Source organism: Pinus tabuliformis, chromosome 1_1 (genome assembly GCF_031772625.1).
Source record: "Pinus tabuliformis cultivar Carrire ecotype Pingquan chromosome 1_1, CPIR1, whole genome shotgun sequence".
NCBI classification, from domain to species: Eukaryota; Viridiplantae; Streptophyta; class Pinopsida; order Pinales; family Pinaceae; genus Pinus; species Pinus tabuliformis.
The window spans coordinates 950040517-950065298 of NC_142297.1; the positions used below are offsets into that span (position 1 = coordinate 950040517).

The following is a 24782-nucleotide window of genomic DNA, read 5'->3' on the forward strand; positions in this document are numbered from 1 at the left end:
CACATATCTAGGAATTCATAACCATACATAAGCATATCATATGTCAATAACATTAATATATTTGACCTAGACCAGCCTAGGATTTTAGCCAAAAGGACATATCTATATATGCGTAGATTTCATCATCATGCAAATACATTTCATATCATGTGATAGTCAAACCCAACTTTACCAATATCAATAAGAGTTAGACACAACCATCTTGGTTACACTAGGGTTTGATTAGACAAAACACACACATACGAAGTAAATCAATTCTATGACAATATATAAGGGTTTTGCTCATACATTCCACCAAACACTAATGAGCTAGGGTTCCAATGTAGAAACATAGCAAACCGAACATTACCAAAACTTCAAAGGTTTCGGGATTTTATACCTTATCATTCAACCCTAACAAGTTAGGATTTCTCGATCATACCAAAATCCCAAACATGTTATCATCAATAAGACGTCAACTGACATTTCACAATATCCATAAGTAGTTTAGGGTTTTAGACATTCACATTAACATACCCTTCGATTAGGGTTTTCCAAAACTTGTCTAAGGTTCTACATAGTCAATCAAGAATATGAGTGGGGTGGGTAGATTTATCAAGAGATGAATCACCCAAACAAGAATCACTAAGATTCAATATAGCTAGTCATAACAAAGTTAGTAATAGATCATTAAATGAATAATCCTTTCAATCAATGTATTTAAAGCATACCTTTGTTTCTTGACTAACCTTGTCTTGAGAGATCCTCCTCCTTGCAAATGTTTTTCCTAATCAAGACAATAGAGGGAGAAAGGTGATTAATATTTAATATAATCAAAACTAAATGAGTACATGAACCCAAAATTGAAAGACATGAAATACTTATCTTTGGGAGTTGTTGGGGGCTCCCTCCAAAGCTTGAGGGAAACCTACAAACTTAAAACAATACAAAAATGTCTTTTCCAAAATATGTTAAAAACCTATAAATTCTAAAACATGTAAAACAAAATATGTAAAGCTACAAGCAAAGGACTTAATAGTGTAAGTCCCTAATGTCAGGTTCTTCGGGCTTGACTTTCTTTGAGTCTCCTTCTACATCAAGGTTGGCTTGATCCATTCCTCTCTTCTTATTCTTTGGATTCTTGGGACAGTCACTTTTGTAGTGACCCTTCTTATGACATTGATAGCACTCTATCTTGGACATGTCAACTTTGTTTGTTGGTCCCTTCGATCTCTTTCCTTTATGATGAGCAACATAAGCATTTCATATTCCTTCAGGATTGGCAACCATTGAGATCCTTAATTCTTCTTGAGTACAGGCGGTCCATAATTCTTCAAAGGTGGGAGCTTCCTTCCAATTGTTGAGACTTGCAGCAAATGCACCCCGAGAGGGTGGAAATCCTAATAGAGCAGTGATCACTAGTTCTTTGTTCGGAACAATCTCATCGATGGCCAAGAGATCATCCCTAAGTCTAGCTATCTTCATAAAGAAGGTCGCCACAATATCTTCTTTGGTCATTTTCGTAGTCCTCAACTCATTCTTCAAACTTGATACCTAACCAATGTTCTTAATAGTGAACGTCTTCGACAAGGCTTCATATATCTCCTGAGCGTGATTGATGTTAGTTATGAATGGGACAAGATTGTCTTTTATCCCTTCTACCATCAGAGTCATAACCACAAATTCTAAATCCCTGAATTTCGCTTTGTCAGCATCATTGGCTTCCTCTGTAGGCTTCTTTACATTTCCTTTTACCAAATCAAGCACCTTGTTCTTCTTGAGGATTAGGTCAATCCTCTTCTTCCAGGATCTGAAGTTAGATGCTCCTTCAAGTTTGTTTTCACCGTTGATTGAGTTAGATATCTTCCTTGAATATAATAGACTCCTTCCCTTAGATAGTATCTATGAATGGGTGAAGTGCTTGAGACTGCTTTTTTCTTCCTTCTTCACCAAAGCTCTAAAACCATGTTAGAAAATCAGAAAGGTAGTAAAGATTTTCTTGATCTTGATCATTACTTGCGATGTTTATTATTAGTACAATTCTTTATATCTTCTTACTTTAGTTCATCAAGCAATTACCAAAATCAACAACACATAATACAATAGACGCTAGATGTAGGCACATGCCAGGGAAAAACCCCCCTCGAGGGGAAAACCCAGTGAAGATAATTCTTTTTTTCAATAGTATTCTTTGAGACTCTTCACCCTAGACCAAGACTAGACCTTCTCTCCACACCAAGTCAACCTCTCAAAATTTCGACCTCTTCCCAACAACTTCGACTATGCAGCAACTTACGACAATTGTAGATTTGGGGTAGCATCGGATGTGCTCTAGCCATGAAAATTGGTGGAAAGGCTAAAACACATGAGATCTCCAAAACCCAGAAGTCGTTTTGGAAAAATCCATCCGGATGAAGAGTTATTAAAATAATTTACTTTTTTAATGAGTTCCTAAGTCTAAACTTAGGGAAATAAAAATATTAATGGGTATTAATAAAGATAAGGATGAGAAGCTTCCAAAAGATAAACATCAAGTCTATTTTAATCTTAGCCGTTGATTAGGGACTTAATCTTGACTGTTGATTCATCAACAGGAAAAGTATAAAAGGAGACTTGAGGGTCAGTTGGAGATTATACTGAGGGAGACCAGTTAGTTCGATTTCTGGAGCGGGTTCGTTGAGAAATTCGAACTAGAGGTCTGGAGCACAGCAAGAGGCAGCAGGTACGGAACAGAGAGTCGGGAACAATTCCAGAAGATCAATGTAGAGGCAGCAGGACTATGCAGTCACTGGAGGGCCTGCGTGGGTGACGCAAAGAGGCCCAATGTTGACGCAAAGAGGCCTAGTGTTGACGCAAAGAGGCCCAGTGCTGATGCAGAGAGGCAGGCGCTGATGTAGAGGGTCTGGGAGCTACGCAGAGGCCAACAAGCCTAATGGTGAGACTGAGAGAAGTGCTGGAGAATATATCTCTGTTGGGTAAGCCAGTTTGGCACCCAGTTGTACTGAAGAATTACTGATTAATAAAACCCTCCTTTGCTGCACCAGTTTTCCTGCATTGGGTTTTTCTGGGGACAATTGTCCAAAAATATCTGTGTCAATTTGTTTTGATTCCCGTGCATGTATTTGTTTTTGTATTATGGTGTGATATCTGCATCATAATTTATTTTAATGTTTACAAATGGGTTTTAGTAAATAACTTATTGGAAAATAAGTAGGTAAAATAAATCAGTTGTTGCAGAGATAGAATTTTCACATGGTATCAGAGCAAGTAATCAGAGACAGGAAGGGAAAATCACTTATGGGTCGAGACCATGATGTAGAGGCATCTACGTCAGGAAACTTGCACAGATTTTCAGAAAATTGCACAAGAGAATAATTTCGATTTCTCTATGTTGGCTTCCAGATTGGAAGAAGAAGTTGCTTGTGTGACTAGCTCTGCACAATTGGAGGTATGGTATATAGACAATGGATCCTCTTGGCATGTGACGGGAATTTGGGAATGTTTCTTAGATTATCAGGAGGAAAGGATGAATTTTCAGATCACCATGGGGAATAAGGCAAAGGGAAGGGTACCATAGTTTTTCAAACAGAAACGGGAGAGCGGTTCCGTGCTACCAATGTGCTGCATGTACCAAGATTGGGGATGAACTTACTTTCCGTGTCGCAACTTCAAGGTAAGGGCTATCACGTCTTCTTCATCAAGGAGAAAGTATACGTCAAACACCCAAACTGGAAAAAGAAGGTGTAGATCGGGATCAGAAGAAACAGGTTGTACAGACTACAACTAGAATCACCAATTGCATTGATAGGTAGTCATGGGGACAAGGTTTTAAACGAATTATGGCACAGAAGAATGGGACATTTGCACCATGGGGCTCTGAGAATTCTTAGGAAAACTGTAACAGGAGTTCCGGATCTTAGTACAAAACGAGATGATGTATGCAAAGGATGTGCTCTGGGAAAGTATGCCAAAGCAACGTTTCCTAGAAGTAAAAACAGGGCCAAGAGTGTACTAGGATTGATACACTCAGATATCTGTGGACCTATGTCCACTAAAGCTCTTAGTGGTGCCGAGTACTTCGTCACCTTCATTGATGACCACTCAAGGAAAACTTGGATTTATTTTCTGAAAACCAAGGACGAGGTTTTCGGTCGATTCAAAGAGTTCAAGGCTCTGGTGGAGAATCTAACAGGGAAGAAAATAAAAGTTTTGCGCTCAGATAATGGCGAAGAGTATGTCGATAAGGACTGCATTGATTTTTGCGCAAAGGAGGGCATCAGAGGAGAGTGGACAACTCCTTACAATCCAGAGCAGAATGGAGTAGCAGAAAGAAAGAACAGGACTATCGTAGAAGCAACTAGGGCCATGATGTATGATCAGGAGATGCCAAAGTTCCTATGGACATAAGCATGCAACACGACAGTCTATGTTTAGAATAGAACTCCTCATCGGGCATTGGGCAAGATTACTCCAGATAAAGTCTTCACAGAGAAGACACCTGAAGTCAGTCATTTCAGGATATTTGGGAGCTTAGCATATTGCTGCATTCCTGAGGAAAAGAGGAAGAAGCTGGATCAAACTACAGAGAAAGGATATCTAGTGGGATACAGCGAGAACACTAAGGCATACAAAATCTATCTTCCAAGGAGCAGGAAGGTAGTAGTTTGACGAGATGTGAAGTTCATGGAGGACAAGGCTTTCAGAAAATCTCGAGAAATGCTTTCTAAGGAGCAGTCAAAAGATGAGCAGTTGGTCAAACCAATGTTGCACGAAGCGAGGACAAAACGGGGACGTTTTTTGGAAGTGGGGACGCGGAAGTGTCATTTTCCAAAAATCTAGGAAGCGAAGCGTTTGCTATATATATATATTTATATTTTTTTTGCATTTATATTCAAAATAAACATCCCAAATACCAAATTAGTTGTAGAAGACATGAAAACATGCATATTTTTGCATAAGTCAAGATATGATTCCATTGTAGTTACTAGTATGTACATCAATGATTAATTATTCGAGTATCAACCATCTATATTCTAGCAATTACAAACATACATCAAATTTTAAGCATATTATAAAACATAAAACATTTAAGCATATTATAAAACATAAAACATAGAGCATATTATGATTTATCTAGCAAGTGAGCAACTGTCAACATTTGTCATGTCCAAAATTCAAATAATAATGTTTACAAAATAGGTCACTTGGTCACCGCCAAGACAAAAAGGTTCAAATTCACAAGCCTACAAGTCTAATGATTAATCTATGACAAAAGTAGTAAATTGTGAATATATCTACTAATCTCTCCTCCTTCCACCACGAAGAGAACGTGGCGGCGGGCCTCCATGTGGTGGCAATGAAGAAGATGGTGCCTGTGGAAGTTGTGGCACTGAAACTGATGAAGACGAACCCCCTGCTGTTGGTGTTGAACCATGGAACCTAGGAACCAAGGGACCAGATGGGCGTGGCATCTCAACTCGATCATCATCATCCTGGAATCACTAATTGCATGCATGCTCCCAAATGGACCAGTGCTAAGCATATAGTTGCTCAATTATCTCCATACGAAACGTGTTTCGGAAAAAACCAAAACGTGTTTCCAAAAAACCGAAACACGGATCCAAAAAATCGAAGCGCGGATCGGAGAAAACCGAAACACATTTTGGAAAAAACTGAAACGTGGATCGGGTCGTCAGGTTTTGAAATGAGAGGAACCGCATTTTTCAGCACGATCCGCGTTTCGGAGGGTGGATACCCCACGGATCCGTATGGATCGCGGATCAAGCTTTTGATCCGTGGGGGGGGGGGGGCGTTTCCTGCAACACTGGGTCAAACCTCTTCAACCAACGAAAGTAAAGAATTCTTCCTCAGATCAGGAAGAATCATAGGAGGAGGAGAAGCTAACAGAAGCACCGACTTCCAGAGGAAGGACGAGCTCGGAACTTCGTCAGATTCTGCTAGATGAAAAGGATTTCATCGGTGCACCAAGAAACAATAAAAGAGAGCGAAAACAACCAAATAGATATTAGGCATTAGCAGATCAGGACGGGGAGCCTGCTAGTCTTCAGGAGGCTGCTCAACATCACGTTTGGTTGGATGCGATGGTGGATGAATATAACTCCATAATGGTTAACGATGTCTGGGAGGTGATGATAAGGCCTCAAGACAGATTGGTGTAGGTTCGAGATGGATCTACAAGATTAAATACGTTGCAGACGGCAGTGTGGAAAACTACAAAGGCAGGTTTGTGGCTAAAGGGTATGCTCAGAAGGAAGGAATTGACTACGAAGAGACCTTCACCCTAGTAGCCAGGTATACATATATTAGAATCGTGATATCTCTTGCAGCACAGATGGGATTGGAGATTCATCAGATGGATATCAAGACGACATTTCTGATTGGGGTGATAGAAGAAGAGGTATACATTGAACAACCAGAAGGCGTTGAGACACATGAGAAGAAGTCTCATGTATGCAGACTGAAGAAAGCCTTCTATGTGCTGAAATAGGCACCTAGAGCATGGTATGATCGTATTGATGGCTACTTGCAGAAGATGGGATTTGTCAAGAGTGACGCAGATCCAAATGTCTACTATCTGGTTGTAGAAAATGAGCCTCTAATTTTAGTATTATGTAATGACCCATCTACCAATACAAACAAAATGTGAATTATTAGCATGCATACAATGCATGCATATGATAGCTACATATGCATGCATTGCCTACACTGTTGATCTAGGTTGTCATTGATGTCAATATGGCAATATTCTAGATACTAGATGATCCATGAAGGGGAAGCAGAGTAGATCCATGAAGAGACAGGAGCAAGGCCATTAGGATAGCCAAGCCATAAGCAAGAGTCTGTTAACGGAGGACTTAACAAAGGAGGCATACTGGAAAGGGCAGAAGCCATCAAGGTATGAAGGTATTAGAGGAGGTCATTGAAAGACATTGCAAAGCCAAAGGAAGACATTGGAGCAAGAGGAGCCACATCGGAGGAGCATCGCATGTAAGAAGAACCGAGAGGAGTTAGCATATCGGAGGAGCAAAGCAGAGCTATTGGAGGAGCAAAACAGAGCTATCGGAGCTACCGGAGCCATATTGGGAGTAATATATGCTAAGGAGCCATATCGGGAGTAATATATGCCAAAGAACCAATGAAGAGCGGAATACATATATATGCGGAAGACATAAAGGCTAAAGGCAGAGGCGGAGCAACATATAATATACATATGCAATATACACTATCGGAGGCGGAAAATAGTGTATATATCGGAATACACTATCGGAGGCGGCATATATATATATATCGGAGTATAGAGGCGGAGTATATTTATATCAGTGATATTATAATCGGCGGGTTCTACTATGAGCCACTACCTGAAACCTTCGACAGCGATATATATGTGCGGACCCGACGAGACATATATGTCCGGGTGTATAAACAACAGAAGTCCGGGTAAGTGCTTCAAAGCGGGTTCTAAGTGTATTTCATATGTATCGTTATATTTGGGCTCTAAGCCTTGCCGCATTAAAACTTGCGAATTGCAACATATATATATATATATATATATATATATATATATATATATATATATATATATATATATATATATATATATATATAGCGATACGTTGCGGACCCGCTGCAAAATTATGAAACGCTTTATTGTATAACGCATCCGCCTATCAGACCTTGCAAAGTGTCGATTGCGATAAAGCATGCAGACCTGCTTCAGCACTACAATATGACTTAATGCTATGTCGCATCCGACATATCGCAAGTGCTTAAGGCCTTGCCGCTTTGAAAGCGCCGATAGCGATATATGTTGCGGACCCGATGGTCCGATTGTAACACAGCTTAATACTATATCGCGTCCAGCAGGGCCATCGACCATCGACGATGTTATGGGCTCAACTTATATAGGACCTTCGGAAGCTGCAACTGTCGATTGCGATTACATAGTGGACCCAATGAAGTTATAGATGCGGGTGTAATGAATTTGAAGTTCTGCCTTAAGCATTCGGTTGGGTTTTTCCATATATTCCTGTGTATTTCAAATAATTGTATTGCGTGGGGTTTGAAGGCCAAAATGCATAAATAACGGTTCCGATAGTTCAACAGGCCTAAACGATGGCGATTGCGATTGCAATGGTGATGTGGCAGGTGGGGCCTCCTGATTGGTACAGTCTCTCCATTAACAGTAAAGCCCTGTGTATGAACGTTATTAAAGAAAAAAGGGACCTCTCTCTGATATGGTTTAATAAACATCATTTCCTTTGTAATTCGGCCTTCTCTTCTGTATTAACGTGTCCGTGAAGCATTGGCTAATCCGAATAGGTAGAGGAAACTACAGCGACCGAGGAGGGAAGCCGAAGGATCAAGCGAGGCAGAGGAAACTACAGCGACCGAGGAGGAAGCCAAAGAGCCAGCGGAAAGAGGAAACCGACGGTCAGAGGCATCAGGAAGATACAAAAACAGAGAACAAGGAAAGTGGAAGTGTTGTTGAAAAAGCTGGAGGAAATAGAGGCAGTTGTAGGGTCCAGCAGAACAGAAAAGGGCCAAAGGACCAACAAGACAGGAGGCATTCGAAGGGTGAGCTTCTCTGCTAATTGTGTTACCCTGTGAAAGAATTAATCAAGTACACAATGCAGTTTGTAGAACAATTCTGGGATGTAATAAATAAAGTTTTATCTGACATTGTTTGAAGGGAGAAGTAGTCAGCAGAGAAGCAGTCATGCTAAAGCATTTACTGTGACAGTAAGAACAGATGCTTGAACAGAAAGTTGGTTCTTATGTAGAGCTTAGTGCAGCTAATAGTAGACTCACTAAAGCTGTGTGGAGACATTATCAGAGGTCATGAAGGCTATTGGAGACTCTGTGTGGACAATATGAAGAGTTGTAAAGACTCCTTCATAAGAAGATTGGTTGTCATTGATGTTGTAGCATGGAGACTACAGTGAAGCTGTAAACAAACAGAACTCAGTAAAGAAGAGTTCTGAGAGCAAAACATTACTATCAAACATGCCTTGACAAGATTGGGTCGGAACCCTTGGGGTTGGTGCCTCAGAAGTAAGAAGGATTGGAGTCCTTGGGGTTGATGCCTCAGAAGTAAGAAGGATTGGAGTCCTTGGGATTGGTGCCTCAGAAGTAGGAAGGATTGGTGTCCTTGGGACTAGTGTCTCAGGAACTGGAAGGATTGAAGTTCTTGGGAGTTGGTGCTCCTAAGTCCAAGGTTGGTGCCTTGACAAAAATAGAGTTGGTGCTCTGGAGGTTGGAGCCTCACAAAAGTCCAAGTTGGTGCTTGGCAACTGATTGCAACCATTTATATATTGTATCTATTTTACTGCAAAGATTATATTAATAAAAGCATTTATTCTTATTGTTCATCTTGTGTTCTGAATATAAATGTTTTAACTGGTAAAATAATAGTTGAAAAAGAAATACTGATTCACCCCCCCCTAAGTATTTCCAACATACACTGCACTAGTAGTATTAAATTATGAAGAAATTCCAAACATAGGATAAAAGACGTAATTGTCGAAGATATTAAATAAATATCTAACTTGCAAAAATATATTGGAATATGTATTTTAGTATGTGTCGTCATTCATAATAGGTAACCATAGAACATTATCCAAAAGTTCTAAATTAAATTATTAAAGTTTAGAAGGGAGTTATATTATTATAAAAGTAGTAATTCTTAATTAAAGGTTAAACATTAAAAGAGGTATTGTTGTCGCACAGATTGTCACGACAACGCTCAGACCGGGGGCTGTCACCCTGATTCCCGATCCCTCTGTTTAAGCCGTCTCCCGCGGCTAAGGGGGGTAGACCCTACGGGACAATGGATGACCAACTGTGGATCAGTTGGGTTGGGAGACACAGCAAGGCAATACCAGTACTTGATTGATTTTAGGAATTAATGTACCAGTGCCTTATGGAGTTAATGATTAAATGATTATTTGTTAAATGTTGCAGAAATATAAACCCTGTAAAACGATCATTTATCATCAAATCACCCAAGCAGAGTGCAAGATATTCAACAGACGCACAACGCCATAATAAGGATCCAACAATTAAATTAAAAAAAAAAAAAAACTTTAAACAACCACGAAATTTAAACGCTGACCAGATTTCAAATAGTTAATCTCCAGATATAAGCATTTTAAGCACATTTAACTTCACCACAATAGAGAAAAGACTTTAAAAATTTTCAAATTTTAAGTAGCCTTTTTCAAAATTTTTAATATATATATATATATATATATATTTTTTTAATAAAATTTCAAGTCTAAAAATTAAACAAAACTAAAATCCTAAATAAAATCTAATTTAAACTAAAGTCTAATTTTTTTTTTTTTTTTTGGTCTTAATTTTTTTTTTATTGATTTTTTATGACATTTTTTACTTTAAAGTTAAAACAAAACAAAACTAAAAAATATCAAAATTGAAGCCTAACTAAGAATATTATTTCTTTTTTTTTTTGATATTATTGAAATTAAAAAAATTAAACTAAACTTTAACTAAATCTAAAAAATTGAAACCAAAAAATTAAAAGCTGAAACCTTTTATGATTTTTTTATTTTATTATTTTTTATGATTTTTAAGATTTTAAAAATGAAACAAAACTTAAAATCTAAGTCTAATCTAAATTAAACTAACACCTAATCTATATACACAAGATATAAAATCTAAAAACTTTAAATCTAAAACTTGAAAAAGAAAACTTTTTTATGATTTTTTTATTTTTAAATTATGAGACCTTTTTTATTTTTATTTCTGAAATTAAAATCAAAATAGAACAAAGCTGGAATCTAAAATATCTAAAGCTAAACTCTAGAATTTTATTTTTATTTTTGATTTTTTATCAAACTAAAATCAAAACAAAAACTTAAAAAAAAAAATGAGACGGAACTTTTAGATTTCTAAACTATAAAGAAAAGAATCAATTCTAACAAACTTTAGCCTAACTTAAATCAACGCATATGCATCCCAGAAATAAAATAAACTACCTACGCTAACCCTATGAAATCAAAACATACCAAAATCGAAACGCTTGTTTATTTGCAGGTTTGACGTGAGAGCGAGCATTCGAAGGTGAGCAACCCGCTGTGGATTTGGATGTTTGCTGTACGGAGCTCGACGACCAGTCAATGGACAGCGTGAAGATGGTTGAGCGGAGTGCGGACAACGTTTGGACGAGCTGCGATGAAGCTGCGCGGGTTTGGAAGTGCGCTGGTGCAGGTAGGAAGAAGCTGCGTGGAAGTGTATGGAGCAACCAACGTGTAGGTTTACGGGATATGGAGATTTTTTGATGCAGGAGCCACGAGGATCGGAGACTATCAAAGCCGCGGATGGGGAAGGAGTGCAGATGCTGGAGTTGAAGGAGTATGACGCAACAAAGAGAGAGATCAATACGCAGATGAGCAATGGAGTAGTGTTGGAGCTGTATGAGCAAAGGGCAGTGTGGAGAGGCAAGGAAAAAGCCACGTTAAAAAAAAAAAAAATGACTGCGTGAGGAAGCTGAGGGGAACTTGCTGCGTAGAGGGACTGGCAGCAACGCAAAGAATGGCCAGCGGGTGGTTGATGGAACTGTTTAGCAGTGAAGAGAAATGGTTGTGCGAGATTTTGAAAGGACGCAGGTTCACTGCGCATGAATGGGCAGCGTTGAAGGCTGCGTTGAGGAGGAGCTAAGCAAAAATAGCAATGCTGAAACTTGGCACAATCCAGGAGCCTCTCCAAAAAAAAAATTTCAAAAATTTTCCTGCAACCTGAAGACAATGGAAACAAACAGCCAGAACTTGAAAATGCAAAAAATAAATGAAACCCTAAAAACCCTAAAAAACCAGCTAAATAATTACAGTATTTACAGATTGCAGGCTCTAAAATAGCCAGATTTTTCGTTATGCCACATAAATATTTTCAGAATTTTAATTAAATGTGAGATACTTCAGAAAAACCCTGCATGCATTCATAAAAAATTTCAGATGATAAGCCCAGGATTAAAACTGGCTGGGCTCTTTCAGAAAACGCAATCCGGGAGTTGGCTGGTTCAGCCGAGAACTTCCCCTAACACCCGGTAAACTCAAAACTAAGATTTTCTGCACAGCTTAAAATCAACCATTAACATAGAGGGAGAAAACAATAGTGAAATCTAGATCAAATGGAGATACTTGCCATTATATTTCAGAATCTAAACTATCATTCAAACCCCAGAGATTAGACAAGATACCTGTTTCTGAATCAATCTTCATCAAGCTATTATCGATGACTGAAAATAAAATTATGCAGAAAAAATAAAACAATCTTACAACATTTCCAGAAGAGTAACACCAGCAAGATTTTTAACCCCAAAGTCTTTCTTTATTGCACTAAAAATGACTACAAGAGAGCTTTCTTTAGCACTAGACTCTCAGATCCAATCTGATCTCAAATGACCCCTAACACCCTATATAAAGGAAAAATTCCCAACGGCTAGTTCGAGTGATCCATGTCAAACTAATCTCAACCGTCGATGAGGATCAAAATCCCTTTTAATCTCATCCGTCGAAATTTTAAATGCATTTTAATATATTAAAAAATTAAAACTTTGCATTTATTTTCTCAAAACTTTGACTTATTATTATTTTATTTTTGATTTTTTATCTATTTTTAATTTATTATTTATTTATTACTTTATTATTTTTTATTTTTTTTTAATTTTTTAATTTTATTATTTATATCTTTTATTTTATTATTATTATTATTATTATTTTTATGGATCCTCGAACTTAGCCCTTTGGAAAAATCTCCTAGGACCTAGGACTTAGGACTTATGAGGGGATTAAAACATTTTCTAACCCTCAAGACACTTTACATCATGACCTTTACAATTTTACATCTCAAGGGGGGAAAACCCATTTGACATAGGCCCTCATAGACCACCAAGTTCTGCGACCAAATATAATCTAGCAGATCAACGCACTAGGATTCCCCTAAGATTTTAATGACAAAATTCATTCCGGCTTTGGGGTTAGGCTAAAGGAAAACTCTGCCGATCATGGATCGGTGAGACAAAAAACCTTCCGGAACGTAGATTATCACTAGAAAATTAGGTCCACCTAGCCAATTTACATACATGACTCAGATCTGCTAAGATTATTTACAATTTACACATGCAGATTGAGTTTACAACATAACATGATCAGGTCGATGATGACTGTCGAATGGCACGGAGACGTCGATCAAGCTCTATCCCTTTTTCGGAAAAAGGGAGTGTACTACTATGGGTAGTTGACACGTAGTGGTCAACAGGTATAATATAATAAAATATTAAATAAAGCTTATTAACAAAAGGACTACGTAATATAGTTTGGTATCACCTACAACCTTATAAAGTGTGAGTGTCAAAATAAAGTGTGACTAACTGTTTAATTCACTATGAGGAGCCACGTATTAGACATGGGGCACACAACTAAGGCAATGAAGGATGAATGAGCGGTGGTCCTAAGAAATAAAAGGAGAAGGGAGTAGGACTAAAAATGGGGGAAAATCTTTTGCTGTTGGGGGTGCACAGTTGAGAGGAGGAAAATTTGTAACAAGAGATTACAGACAGTAAGGACTGAGCCTTGTTTGTTTCTGAAGTTTTTGGGCACGGGGGAAACAGATTGCATCAATTGAGAAGCGTTCTGGATTGAGTACCTAGGTTGTACCTAGTTTGGTTGCGAGGTTTTGGTCTTTTGGTAGCGAGAGCGAGAGCAAGAGCAAATTCTGAAGTATCTTCAACTACAACAAAGAGCAAATTCTGAAGTATCGTCAACTAAAGCAAACCAGGTAGGTACTCAACAACAAATTAAGGAATTCTGATGTTATGAATCTTGGTTAGTTAAACCTTAAAGCAACTCTCATATTTTGTTTAGTATAGATATCTGATTATATAATTTGGAGTCGTACATTCTTTATCTGATTAAATAATTTGGAACCTTACATATTATATGTGGATGATCTCTTCCTGACAGGATCATCCAGGCTCATCGGTGACTGCAAGAAGAATCTAGCCACAAAATTTGACATGAAGGATTTGGGACAAATGCATTATTTCTTGGGGTTGGAAGTTTGGCAGAAAAAGGGGGAGATTTTCCTTGGGCAAGGGAGATATGCTATAGAAATTCTGAAGTGATTCAGGATGGAGGATTGTAGACCCATGGCTACTCCAATGATCACCAACTGGAAGAAAATTGATGCATCAGAAGACAAGGATGTTGATCCCACTTTATATAGGCAATTCATAGGGTCCTTGATGTATTTGGTCAATATTTGGCCAGACATTTGTTACGCTGTCAACACCCTTAGTTAGTTCATGGTGGAACCGAAGAGGGCACACTGGGCAACAACCAAACATGTTGTCTGATATATACAGGGAATAGTCGATTATGGACTCTTGTACACCAGGAGTAAGGATATCAGATTGAGTGGATTTATTGATGTAGATTGGGCTGGAAGTTTAGTGGATCGGAAAAATACCTTTGGGTACTATTTCAACATTGGGTTGGGAATGAATTCTTGGTGCAGTGGGAAACAGAAATCGGTAGCCTTGAGCTCAGCTGAAGCAGAATATATGGCCACAAGCACAACTTCGTGCGAAGCCAGATGGCTTAGAAAACTGCTTGTGAACCTATTTAGAAGAAAGATGGAGGCTACCAGGATCATGCGTGATAATTAAAGTTGCATCAAGCTCTTTGAGAATCCAATATTTCACGATCAGTCAAAGCATATTGATGTTTGGTGTCACTTTGTTAGAGATTGTCCAATGAGGAGCTGTACAGTTGAGCTACACTCCTACAAGAGAACAGGTGGCAGACATCCTTACCAAGGCCCTTAGAAGAACCAAGTTTGATTATTTCAGGGAAAAGATGGGGATGATAAAGAGACCATTTCAGTAGCATAAATGGGTATGATGTTGCAATGCAGTAGCAGTTAGCAGTGGCACGATGCAGCATAATGAGAAGGGGTTGCAGTGTTGCAAAAAAGGACCAGTAGTAGCACGGATGCAAAGGGAGTTGCAGTGCAGATGCAGTGTTGGGAAGAAGGACGAACAACATCATAGATGCAGAGGGAGCTGCAGTACGGATGTAGCAGTGGCAGTGATAGAGCCATGGGCCGCAGTATAGGATGCAACAGTGCAAAAGATGTTGGGCAGGGAGGCTCAGCATCAACACAAGTACCAGTGCCTTATAATCAGAGTGATGCTCAGTGTGGAGTATTACTAGAGTACAATCCTCACTAAGAGGGATTGTTGATTTGGGGTAGCATCGGATGTGCTCTAGCCATGAAAATTGGTGGAGAGACTAAAGCACGTGAGATCTCCAAAACCTAGAAATCGTTTTGGAAAAATCCATCTGGATGAAGAGTTATTAAAATAATTAATATTTTTAACGAGTTCCTAAGTCTAAACTTAGGGAAATAAAAATATTAATGGGTATTAATAAAGATAAGGATGAGAAGCTTCCAAAAGATAAGGATCAGGTCTATTTTAATCTTAGTCGTTGATTAGGGACTTAATCTCGGCCGTGGATTCATCAATAGGAAAAGTATAAAAGGAGTCTTGAGGGTCAGTTGGAGATATACTGAGGGAGACTAGTCAGTTTGATTTCCTGAGAAATTTAAACTAGAGGTCTGGAGCACAGTAAGAGGCAACAGGTACGAAACAGAGAGTCGAGAACAACACCAGAAGATCAACGCAGAGGGTAGAGAGGCAAGCACAAAGCCTCTTAGGGAGACACAGAGGCAGCAAGACTGCACAGTCATTGGAGGGCCTGCGTGGGTGACACAGAGAGGCCCAGTGCTGACGCAAAGAGGCAGGAGCTGACGCAGAAGGTTTGGGAGCTGTGCAGAGGCCAGCAAGCTTGATGCTGAGACTGAGAGAAGTGTCGGAGAATTTATCTCTGTTGGGTAAGCCAGTTTGGCACCTAGTTGTACTGAAGAATAGCTGAATAATAAAATCCTCCTCTGCTGCACCGGTTTTCCTACATTGGGTTTTTCCGGGGACAATTGTCCAAAAATATCTATGTCAATGTGTTTTGATTCCTGTGCATGTATTTGTTTATGTATTATGGTGTGATATTTGCAACAAAATTTATTTTAATGTTTACTGAAGGGTTTTAGTAAATAACTTATTGGAAAATAAGTAGGTAAAATAAATCAGTTGTTGTAGAGATAAAATTTTCACAACAATTGGCAACTTCCGGCAACAGTCAAACTTGGAAGACTTCGATCTCCCAATCTAGGGCACGAAATAGAGAGAGAGACACCAAATTTTCGATTTTCCTTGTCTCCATAGACTTCCCCAGACTCACATTCATTTCGGCTTCCCGGCAATAGAGTTCGCACCTTTTCCCAGCTACAAGAGAACTTAGCACTTCTGCCCAACAACAAGAGATTTTCGCGCTTCTTCCAGCGACAAGAGAATTCAATCTTGTTGAGAGAATGATGCTCCAAATGAATTCAGTGAGCTTCCTTTTCTAGGCTTCTTGTGGGGTCGAATAGGGTCCTTAGGCCGACTTGACCTTCCCTTAGGCCGACATGGTGTGGAGGTTCCATAATTCATATTTAACTCAATAATTAACCTTTTTACATGATTCAAAACCCTATGAAGGGTCTCTTTAAATGTACAATAACTCTATAGACTCGGAATAAACCCTATAAGTCCTCAATGGGGGCTTTGACCTAAAACATGGTGACCCAAGCATGAAACCCATGCTTTAATAAGTCACAATAATAGTAATAAAGATTCTTTTCTTTATTCTTTTGACGAGTACATTACATAAAGACTCAAGTACATTATTGAAGACTAAACATAGTTACTTTTTCCAACAAAAGGTTAGTTGTCCAAACCTTGCGCAGACGCTTCTACACTTATCCTACATTGGCCTCCACACGTGTGGCTGACAAACCCTCTCACCACAAGCAGTCTTGCTTGGTATTGCTCTGGAAACAATCCTCCTAGCCTTCTGGAAGGCTTTCTCGGCCTCTAGATGTTGAATCGAACTTTCTCATAGCTAAAGCAAACTGCTTCACTTGAGGCACTGTGCATCCCTTGCGCAACCTCCTGGAGAATACACTCATCCTCCTCTCCTGATTCTCTGGAACTGGAATCCTCCTCTGGAATCACTGTCTCTGCCCCTCTGTGTCCCTTCTGGCTCAAACTCTCTTTCTCTGCTTGACCTTTGAATATTGATAAATCGACTTGCCAAGGAACTCACACTACTAGCTCTCATTCTCTATGTTGTGTGTTTCTCCATCTACCCATCGACCTTTTCTTATAATCTCCAATTGGGACTCCAACGACCAAGATTAAAACTTAATCGATGGTTGAGATCATCTCCAAGATGATCCAAGTGAGTTTCTAGAGAATTCTCATCTTTCTCAATTAATTATTATTAATTAATCGATTTCCCTAAGTTAGACTTGGGTAGTTTTTAATTATCGACTAATTAATTTAATTGAGCCATCTCTATGTGTAATTTCCAGAAACGATTTCTTAGTTTTGGAGAACACCTGTGTTTTACCCTCTCCACAAATTTTTGAGACTAGAACCATCTTTTAGGCTAATGCATTGATACTATTTGGATCCTCAATGATCTTTCCATTTTTGTCTCATCACGTGCTTCATTGCAAAACTTTTCTAGGCGGGAGGGCATGCAAAATACCTAAATTATAATAACTACAATCAATTATAGTGTAGGGTTGTGTCCTTTAGTGTTGACGTGTCTCTTGGAAATTATGTAAGACATTTTTTTGACTGCCTATTGTCAATTGCATCATTCAACATTTATTAAATATATTTGTCTTCACACATTATGGGCTTACCCCTTTTCTATGGATGATCTGGTAGTGAACTGTTGTGCTTATTATAACAACTTAGAATAAAAGTTCTATCAACCACATGTGTAAGTAGCTAAAAAAAGCTTGACTTGAAGTAACATAGTGACTGTTTTGGGATTTGCTCTTGTATCGGAGGACAGTTTGATTAATGAGGATGTCCTAGTAAAGGAAGACCACTTCATTATTGAAGATATTCTAGTGAAAAAGGATCGTCCTATTAATAATGACATCTTGGTCAAACTGTATAACCTCATTGATAAGGATATGTTGGTCAATATGGGCAACTACATGAACAAAGTTTCTCTAGAGATTGTCTATAACAGACAAGGCCATTTAACTTATTTCCAATATTTCTTCCTAAAGTGTGCCTAGATTCTCTAGTGATTGTCTGTAAGGTGCAAGTGGTTTGGGTTCAATGCTTGTGCTGAAGTTTGAAGCAGACTTTGGCACTTGAGGCACTTGAAGAAAGTCAGCAGCGACCCCCTATGGTGCTTCCTCTTTTGATTCTATCAATTTCATTATTTGGTGGTGAAAAGTGGTTAGAATCAATGTTGATGATGTTTAATATTTGACTTGTTGTTACAGTTTTATTATAAGCCTTGTACTTGGATTCTTTGCACCATATTTTCATCTTTAGAAGCCATACCTTGTATGTATAACCATTGGAAGGTGATCTGAATGCATAGACTATGCTGATTGTACAGTTAAAATTTAAGGTTGGCCTTGTTGAAGTTAGCTCGAATAGGTGCTTCCACATAGGCTTGGTGTCTTAGCACGTGGAAGTGTTCCAATACATACTTTTTCCAATATGACTTTATATTTATAAAGTGACTATTACTTTATGACCAAAAGTGACTTAAGTTAGCTCAACGGAAGATTAAGTCAGAACCATTGATCTCAAGGGGGGGAGATTTAATCTTTTCCATCCGTCTCTTTGTAGATCTAGGGTTAGGCATTTGGTGATTAAAGAGATAAAAGAAAAAAAGGGAGGACGATAAGACATATTACATGAACAGGGTTTTGGAGAGCTGAAGGAGAAAAGTGAGAGGAAATTCATTTGCAGAGGAGAAGAGTTGCAAATCCTACAGTGAGCACACATTCCTAGTGGGCGCATCAGGGCTTCCAGGGCTTGCATGCTTTTCGAGGCACTCAGACTGATTTTGTGGAGGCTTTACAGGCTGTATGGATCACACAGGAGCAGCAAGAGGGCCTAATCTTAGCATGGGTTTTGAGGCAGCTTGGGGCTGCATTTCTCAGCTGGCACATTTTTCTAGGCAGGCCATACCGCTGTATGGATGGGATGGACTGTCCAGGCACATTTCTCACTGAAATTTCAGAACTGTACCAGGTTCTAAATTGCTGTAAATAATTCCTAGATTTTCTTTGTGAGTAAAAGTATAAAAACATCTGTTGCTGGTTTTCCCCATTGGGGTTTCCAGGTTAAATTCTGTCATTTTGTGTGATTGGTTTCTACATGTTTTCCGCTGTATTTAAAGTTATAAATTTCTGTGTATTGCTGTTCTGAAAAATTAGGTTTGGAAATGTTTCATGTACAGGAATAAAATCTGGGTAGAAAAGTTTTCATTGGAACAGTAATCAGATCAGAGTTTAGAAACTAACAGGCTGATGATTGACTTGTTCTCTATTGTTGAGTTGAATCTTTTGTATCTTGATAATGTAATTTTGACTCTCTTTGTCCTCACCTTTTTCTTGGGCGAAAATTGGTAGTGATCTGGCAGCTGAAATCAAAATGATTGGATTGCATGTTTTACAATTTAAGAGCTTGATACTATAAGAAGAAATATGGTTCTATAATAAGCATTGTTATTTGCTGACATTTCAGAAATTATGTGACTTTTATGCTATTATTTATACACTTGCAAATGATTCAGGCTAAATGTGTATATTCTTTGTTATTTTGCTTAAAATTTTTCTTCCTTATTCAATAACGTGTATTCTTATGCCTATAGGACAATCCTTCAGATAAGGATGTAAATCAGGGAACACTTGTTGTGTTTAATCTTGATCCCTCTGTAACAAACGATGATCTCCGTGTGATTTTTGGTGCTTACGGAGAAGTCAAAGAGGTAAAGTTAAACATATCTTGAATGTCTGTATGTGAGTTTGCCACTTCATTTGTTTTAACATAGGAGCCTACTAAACCTGTTCTTGCCTACAGATAAGAGAGACACCCCACAAACGACACCACAAATTTATTGAATTCTATGATGTGAGAGCTGCTGATTCAGCCCTTCGTGCTTTAAACCGTAGTGATATTGCTGGGAAGCGCATTAAGCTTGAACCGAGTCGCCCTGGAGGAACACGACGGAGGTATCAACAATATGTTGGAGATATAGATATCTATGCAATATGCTTTCTAGAAGAGTTTTAGTGTCTGGTTCTTTAAGACAAAGTGTTAGTTTTTGTTAACTTCAATCAGTCAATGTTACATTGCATTGCTTTATTTATAATTTTGTGAGTTGCATGGAATCTGGATGACTGGATATTTTGATTTTTCTTATTAGTCAGTAATGCTTTATGGCTGAATTCTTTGAGTATGGTAAGCACAAAGGAAGATCTGATTAATAATGTAAAAGGGTCCTAAAAGCAATAACTTTATTTCTTCAGAACTCTACTAATTACTTGTTCTAAACTATATTAGTGACCTTGTCTCTTCTATGGTGTCATGTTAAGTATGGATCATAGGTTAAGTATTTTAATTGTTCCTTTAATATTTAGGCAAATAATGTACACATAAATACAAGCTTCTTTTGGAATAAGTACATATTGGGCAAAGTTCAATATGGTCCACCTGTGCCCTTTCTGGTTTAATTTTCTGGGATTTGTAATGCTTGGTGATTATTCTCTCTAAGATCATTTTCTTTACTCTTTACAGACACTATGGTCTAAATTTCTCTAGCCTTGGTAACTACTGTCCTAATGTTCTCCTATTAAATAACTCAAAAACAGAATTTATTTTAGGAGCCTAAAATTAAATTTCTGATTATTGCATCAATCACACAATAGCTGAAAAGTGAACAGTGGAAGAAATACAACATATACACAGGGATTTGTTCTTGTAATCCTATTTTCATTCCTTTGATCAAAGTTTAGAAGGTGATCTCTTCAGTTTGCTTCAATCAGCAGCTGTAGAGTCAGTAAAATCACCTCAAACAGCAGTGTATGGCCTATGTAAAATTGGATTACACTACAGTAGTATGGCCTGCTCTTTTTCTGCTTTTCCTGAAAGGCAAACCTGTCTTTCTCTCCTCTCAACACTGAAGCACTCTCCAGCAGGACTGTATATGACCGGGTCTGAAGTTGTACTACCTGTCCTTAAAGAAAAGATGGCTACAACAGTGGTGCGGCCTGTATGGCCTGTTGGTATCTTGCTGGTCACTTGAGTACTTTCTTCTTTGTCACCTCGAATGCACTCTTCATTTTTCCAGCTCTCTTGCTCTCTTTCCATATGAGGCCGATCTCTCCTATTATCTATCTTGTCCTCTTTATGCTTTGAGAGAAATAACTGATCTCCTCAATCTTAGCTGGCACCTATTTCAATCTTGAGATGTATGGCTAAGATTAAATCCTAATTTAAGTCAGTAATATTTTCGAACATTTCATTCAAATTCCTAAGACCAATGTAGCTTTAAAACATTAGACTTTCACGTCTTTTTATTTTTTTAATTTTTGAGTGAAATTACAAGATGAATTATTTCCAATTTTTTTCCAAGTGGTTAGTAATAAACTATCATGAACCCCTTCTTGCATGTTCACACTGAACCCTGTGCAAGAATTTCCTGCTCAAGATATATTTCTCAATATGGTCTCTTTTGAGTTATAGTTGTGTGCTTTGTCTTGGCAGTGTGCCTCTCTACTTTCATTTATTTCCTGAAGTTTGCCTTTCATCATCCCATTGCTTGCAATTTTTCCATGCTATCTAACCCTTTTTGCCTCCATGTTTCCTGCATAGGATTTTTTGGGGTAGCTGTTCTAACTTCTCTAATCCTGAAGCAAAGGGGAAAGGAGAAGAGTATATGTGGCATGCAAGTAAAATATATCTGCAATGATTATTCTTTAAGCAATTGGGATATCTTTGATGATGCCATTTTTGAATATTACCTGAATATATTTAAGACATAGTCCTGACTCCCACAAATACTTGGGACTCTACATCTATTCCAAATGGGATGCCCATAGATCTAATGATTTTCCCTGGCTGGATAATCCTCTAGATATTCTTTAGCTAATCAAGGTGTTCAACTTATCGTATGGCAAGGGCTCATATTTTTTCTACATTTAGCATTACACTTATAGCTCTGGGAAAAATGCTTAGACATTGACATGTGCCTTGCATTGAAGGCTGTTCAAGTTTTATAGTGAGTGTCAAGGCATCAATAAAGTGTACATTGAATAATGTGAAGAAGATATTGTCCACCTTTTGAAAGGGACATGAACTGTGTTATCGCCTTGAAATTCTTTTTTACAAACTAAAAAGTCGGAATAACTCCTAGGAATAGAGCCCAATGTCACCTCACTCTAATCGTTTCCCACTTCAGGTTGGCCAACCATGTGGGTTTCTATGAGTGAGTCGAGGTATCAAATATGGTTCCTGGGGGTTCAATATGACCTCAAATCAGTGAGCTAAACTATATTCTGAATTAAATAAAATTTGGAAATATGCAAAAAATAAATAAATTAAGAAAACAAACTAGGATGCCTGAATAACGAGTCTAGATGCTAAAATTGCTATATAAACTCACTAGTATAGCAGTTATTAACTTATTACCCCCTTTGTGATGGGGCAGCTCATTGCCCATCAGAGATAGGCCAACATTGGCCCAGGAATTGGGTGATGGCCATTTTTGCATTTTGATATTCCTTTTGTTTTTCTTGTCGCCATCATATGCTCGTTCTTTTTCTTTTAACCGTGTCAATTTCCGAGGGTGCATTTCTAGGCCCTACCCAGTTATAACTTATAACGATGTGTGGATGCGAAATCCCAATGCACCAATGGTCATTTGAACCCGAAGAAGGGAGGTGGAATAAGGGATTATAATGTAAGATGGAAAGTGGTAGGTATGGAATAGGGAGAGACGGCGCCACACTATCTGAATCATGGTTTCCGAAGTAGTGCCGCTTCCTAAAGCCATGGGCCATTAGGGGATGTCCAACTAGACTAAGATTGAAAATTAACCCCCAATTTAAGGTGAGGGAACTGTTGCCACACAATTTAGCAGGGGTCCTAAGAGGGGTACCTGAGGGACAACTACTAGGCCGAATGACAACAATAGGACAAAGACCCACTGTCACCTCAGACAGTGTCCCCTGCTCTTTACGAACTTTTACCAATGGGAGGAATCTCGATATGAAGGAAATCACTTGTAAAGATAGGATCAATGATAAGATAGAAAGTGATTCCCAAGGCCCATTCAAAGGAGAGGCTCAATTATGGCTTAAAAAAGGGAAAGCTCTCCAAGAAAGACCTAAGAGGAAAACCTAGACCTAGGGTTAGGGACATTCAATAATAATGATTATGCCTAGGATCAAGGCTTTTTGGATGAGGGAAGACCTCTCTCTGGGTTTTGTAAGATAATTGTTCTTCAAATGGAGTTTTCACACCAGTAGAGGGACCTAGAAAGAAGCCCAAACAATACCTAGGTTTTTTGAGTAATCGCGGGAGGAACTCTGCCAATGTGATCACTAGGTCAAGCTTAGGATAGGAAAGGGTCAAGAATGATTGATTTCTCAAAGTTTTAAGTGCAAATGACAAAGAAGACCACCAACCATAAATGTTCAAGATGGCTTCCAAAGATGTAGCTAGGGCTTGAGTTTTCTCATAAATTGACTGTGTGAATTGCTCCAAACTTGGAGGATTACTAGAGGAGACATCAACACAATAGCCTATGCAAACAATTTTGCTAGATCGCCCCTCTAATGAAATTCGCAAGCAACCCTAGATAGCTGTCTAGGGTAGGGGCCGAGATTAAGAAAAAGGAGAAAAACAGAAGGACGAGGGTGACCACCAAATTTACTTGGACTAGTGCCTTACCCTTGGGCTATGGAGTCTATGTGACTGTAATGTCCCCATTTTTATTTTTCTCCATAACCGGCGTGGATTTCCAGGGCAGGGGATGGCCAGGTCAGTGGAGCAAGTTTATGTCATTAGGGGTTCCGATGGAGTTTTGAGGAGTTTTCATGGGGTCCGATGGCATTCGCTTGGCATATTCATCATCATGAGTAGTTCCACACATCTTGTTTTTGGTTCCATGACTTTCTGATAATTCCCGTAAAACAGGGTCATTTTTGGCATAACTTGATTAATGATGCTCGAGGTGGCATTTCGGGAAAATTAATTGATGGAACACCTTAGTGTAATAGCTCTTTAGAACCAGAACGAGAAGATCTACAGGATGGGATGCTGAGAAGTGACTTCCAGTGGCCGAAGAGAGTATGGTGGGCGATTTACCATTTTCCTTAGTTAAAAATGACTTTAATTAGTCATTTAATTAAGGAAAAATAATTAATTAGAGAAAATGGGCCAAAAGTGACTTAAGTAAAATAAAATAAAATAAAAAGGGGTCACTTAAGATAAAGTCAATGGAGGAGCTTTTAGAATAATAATAAAATAATAAAATAAGATGCTTTTAGAGGCTTGGAGATTTATCCATCAGATCTATAAAAGGAGGAGGAGAAGATCATTTGGGACATCTGGGATTTGAGTATTGTTTTGTGGAGAGGTTTGAGAACGTGGTTCTCTACTTCAGCAATAGCCCCAGGATGGAAACCCTCGGGTGATTCAGTGAGAGTGGGCGAGCACCCATCTCTTCCCTTGGTGGATCCATTCAGGGTTCACAGGTTGTAGTGATTTGATTTTCAGTTTGTTTTGGGAGGCCCGTTGTGGCATTATTGTAGATTTGTTGAGGCCAACCATCTCA

General features: G+C 38.6%; 1 protein-coding gene across 4 annotated transcripts in view; it reads left to right on the forward strand.

Annotated features, from left to right (window-relative positions):
• The window catches only part of LOC149217642 (protein MEI2-like 2), a 266211-nt gene that overhangs the window by 101909 nt on the left and 139520 nt on the right, over positions 1 to 24782 (forward strand). For all 4 annotated transcript variants that reach the window (XR_016251281.1, XM_089393016.1, XM_089393017.1 and 1 more), the window contains exons 6-7: positions 19815 to 19931; positions 20024 to 20175. Coding sequence is in view for 3 of the 4 variants with exons in the window: in XM_089393016.1 (XP_089249142.1) it covers positions 19815 to 19931; positions 20024 to 20175 (269 nt within the window). In the remaining variant the exon portion in view is untranslated. The remainder of the gene's footprint in view (positions 1 to 19814; positions 19932 to 20023; positions 20176 to 24782) is intronic.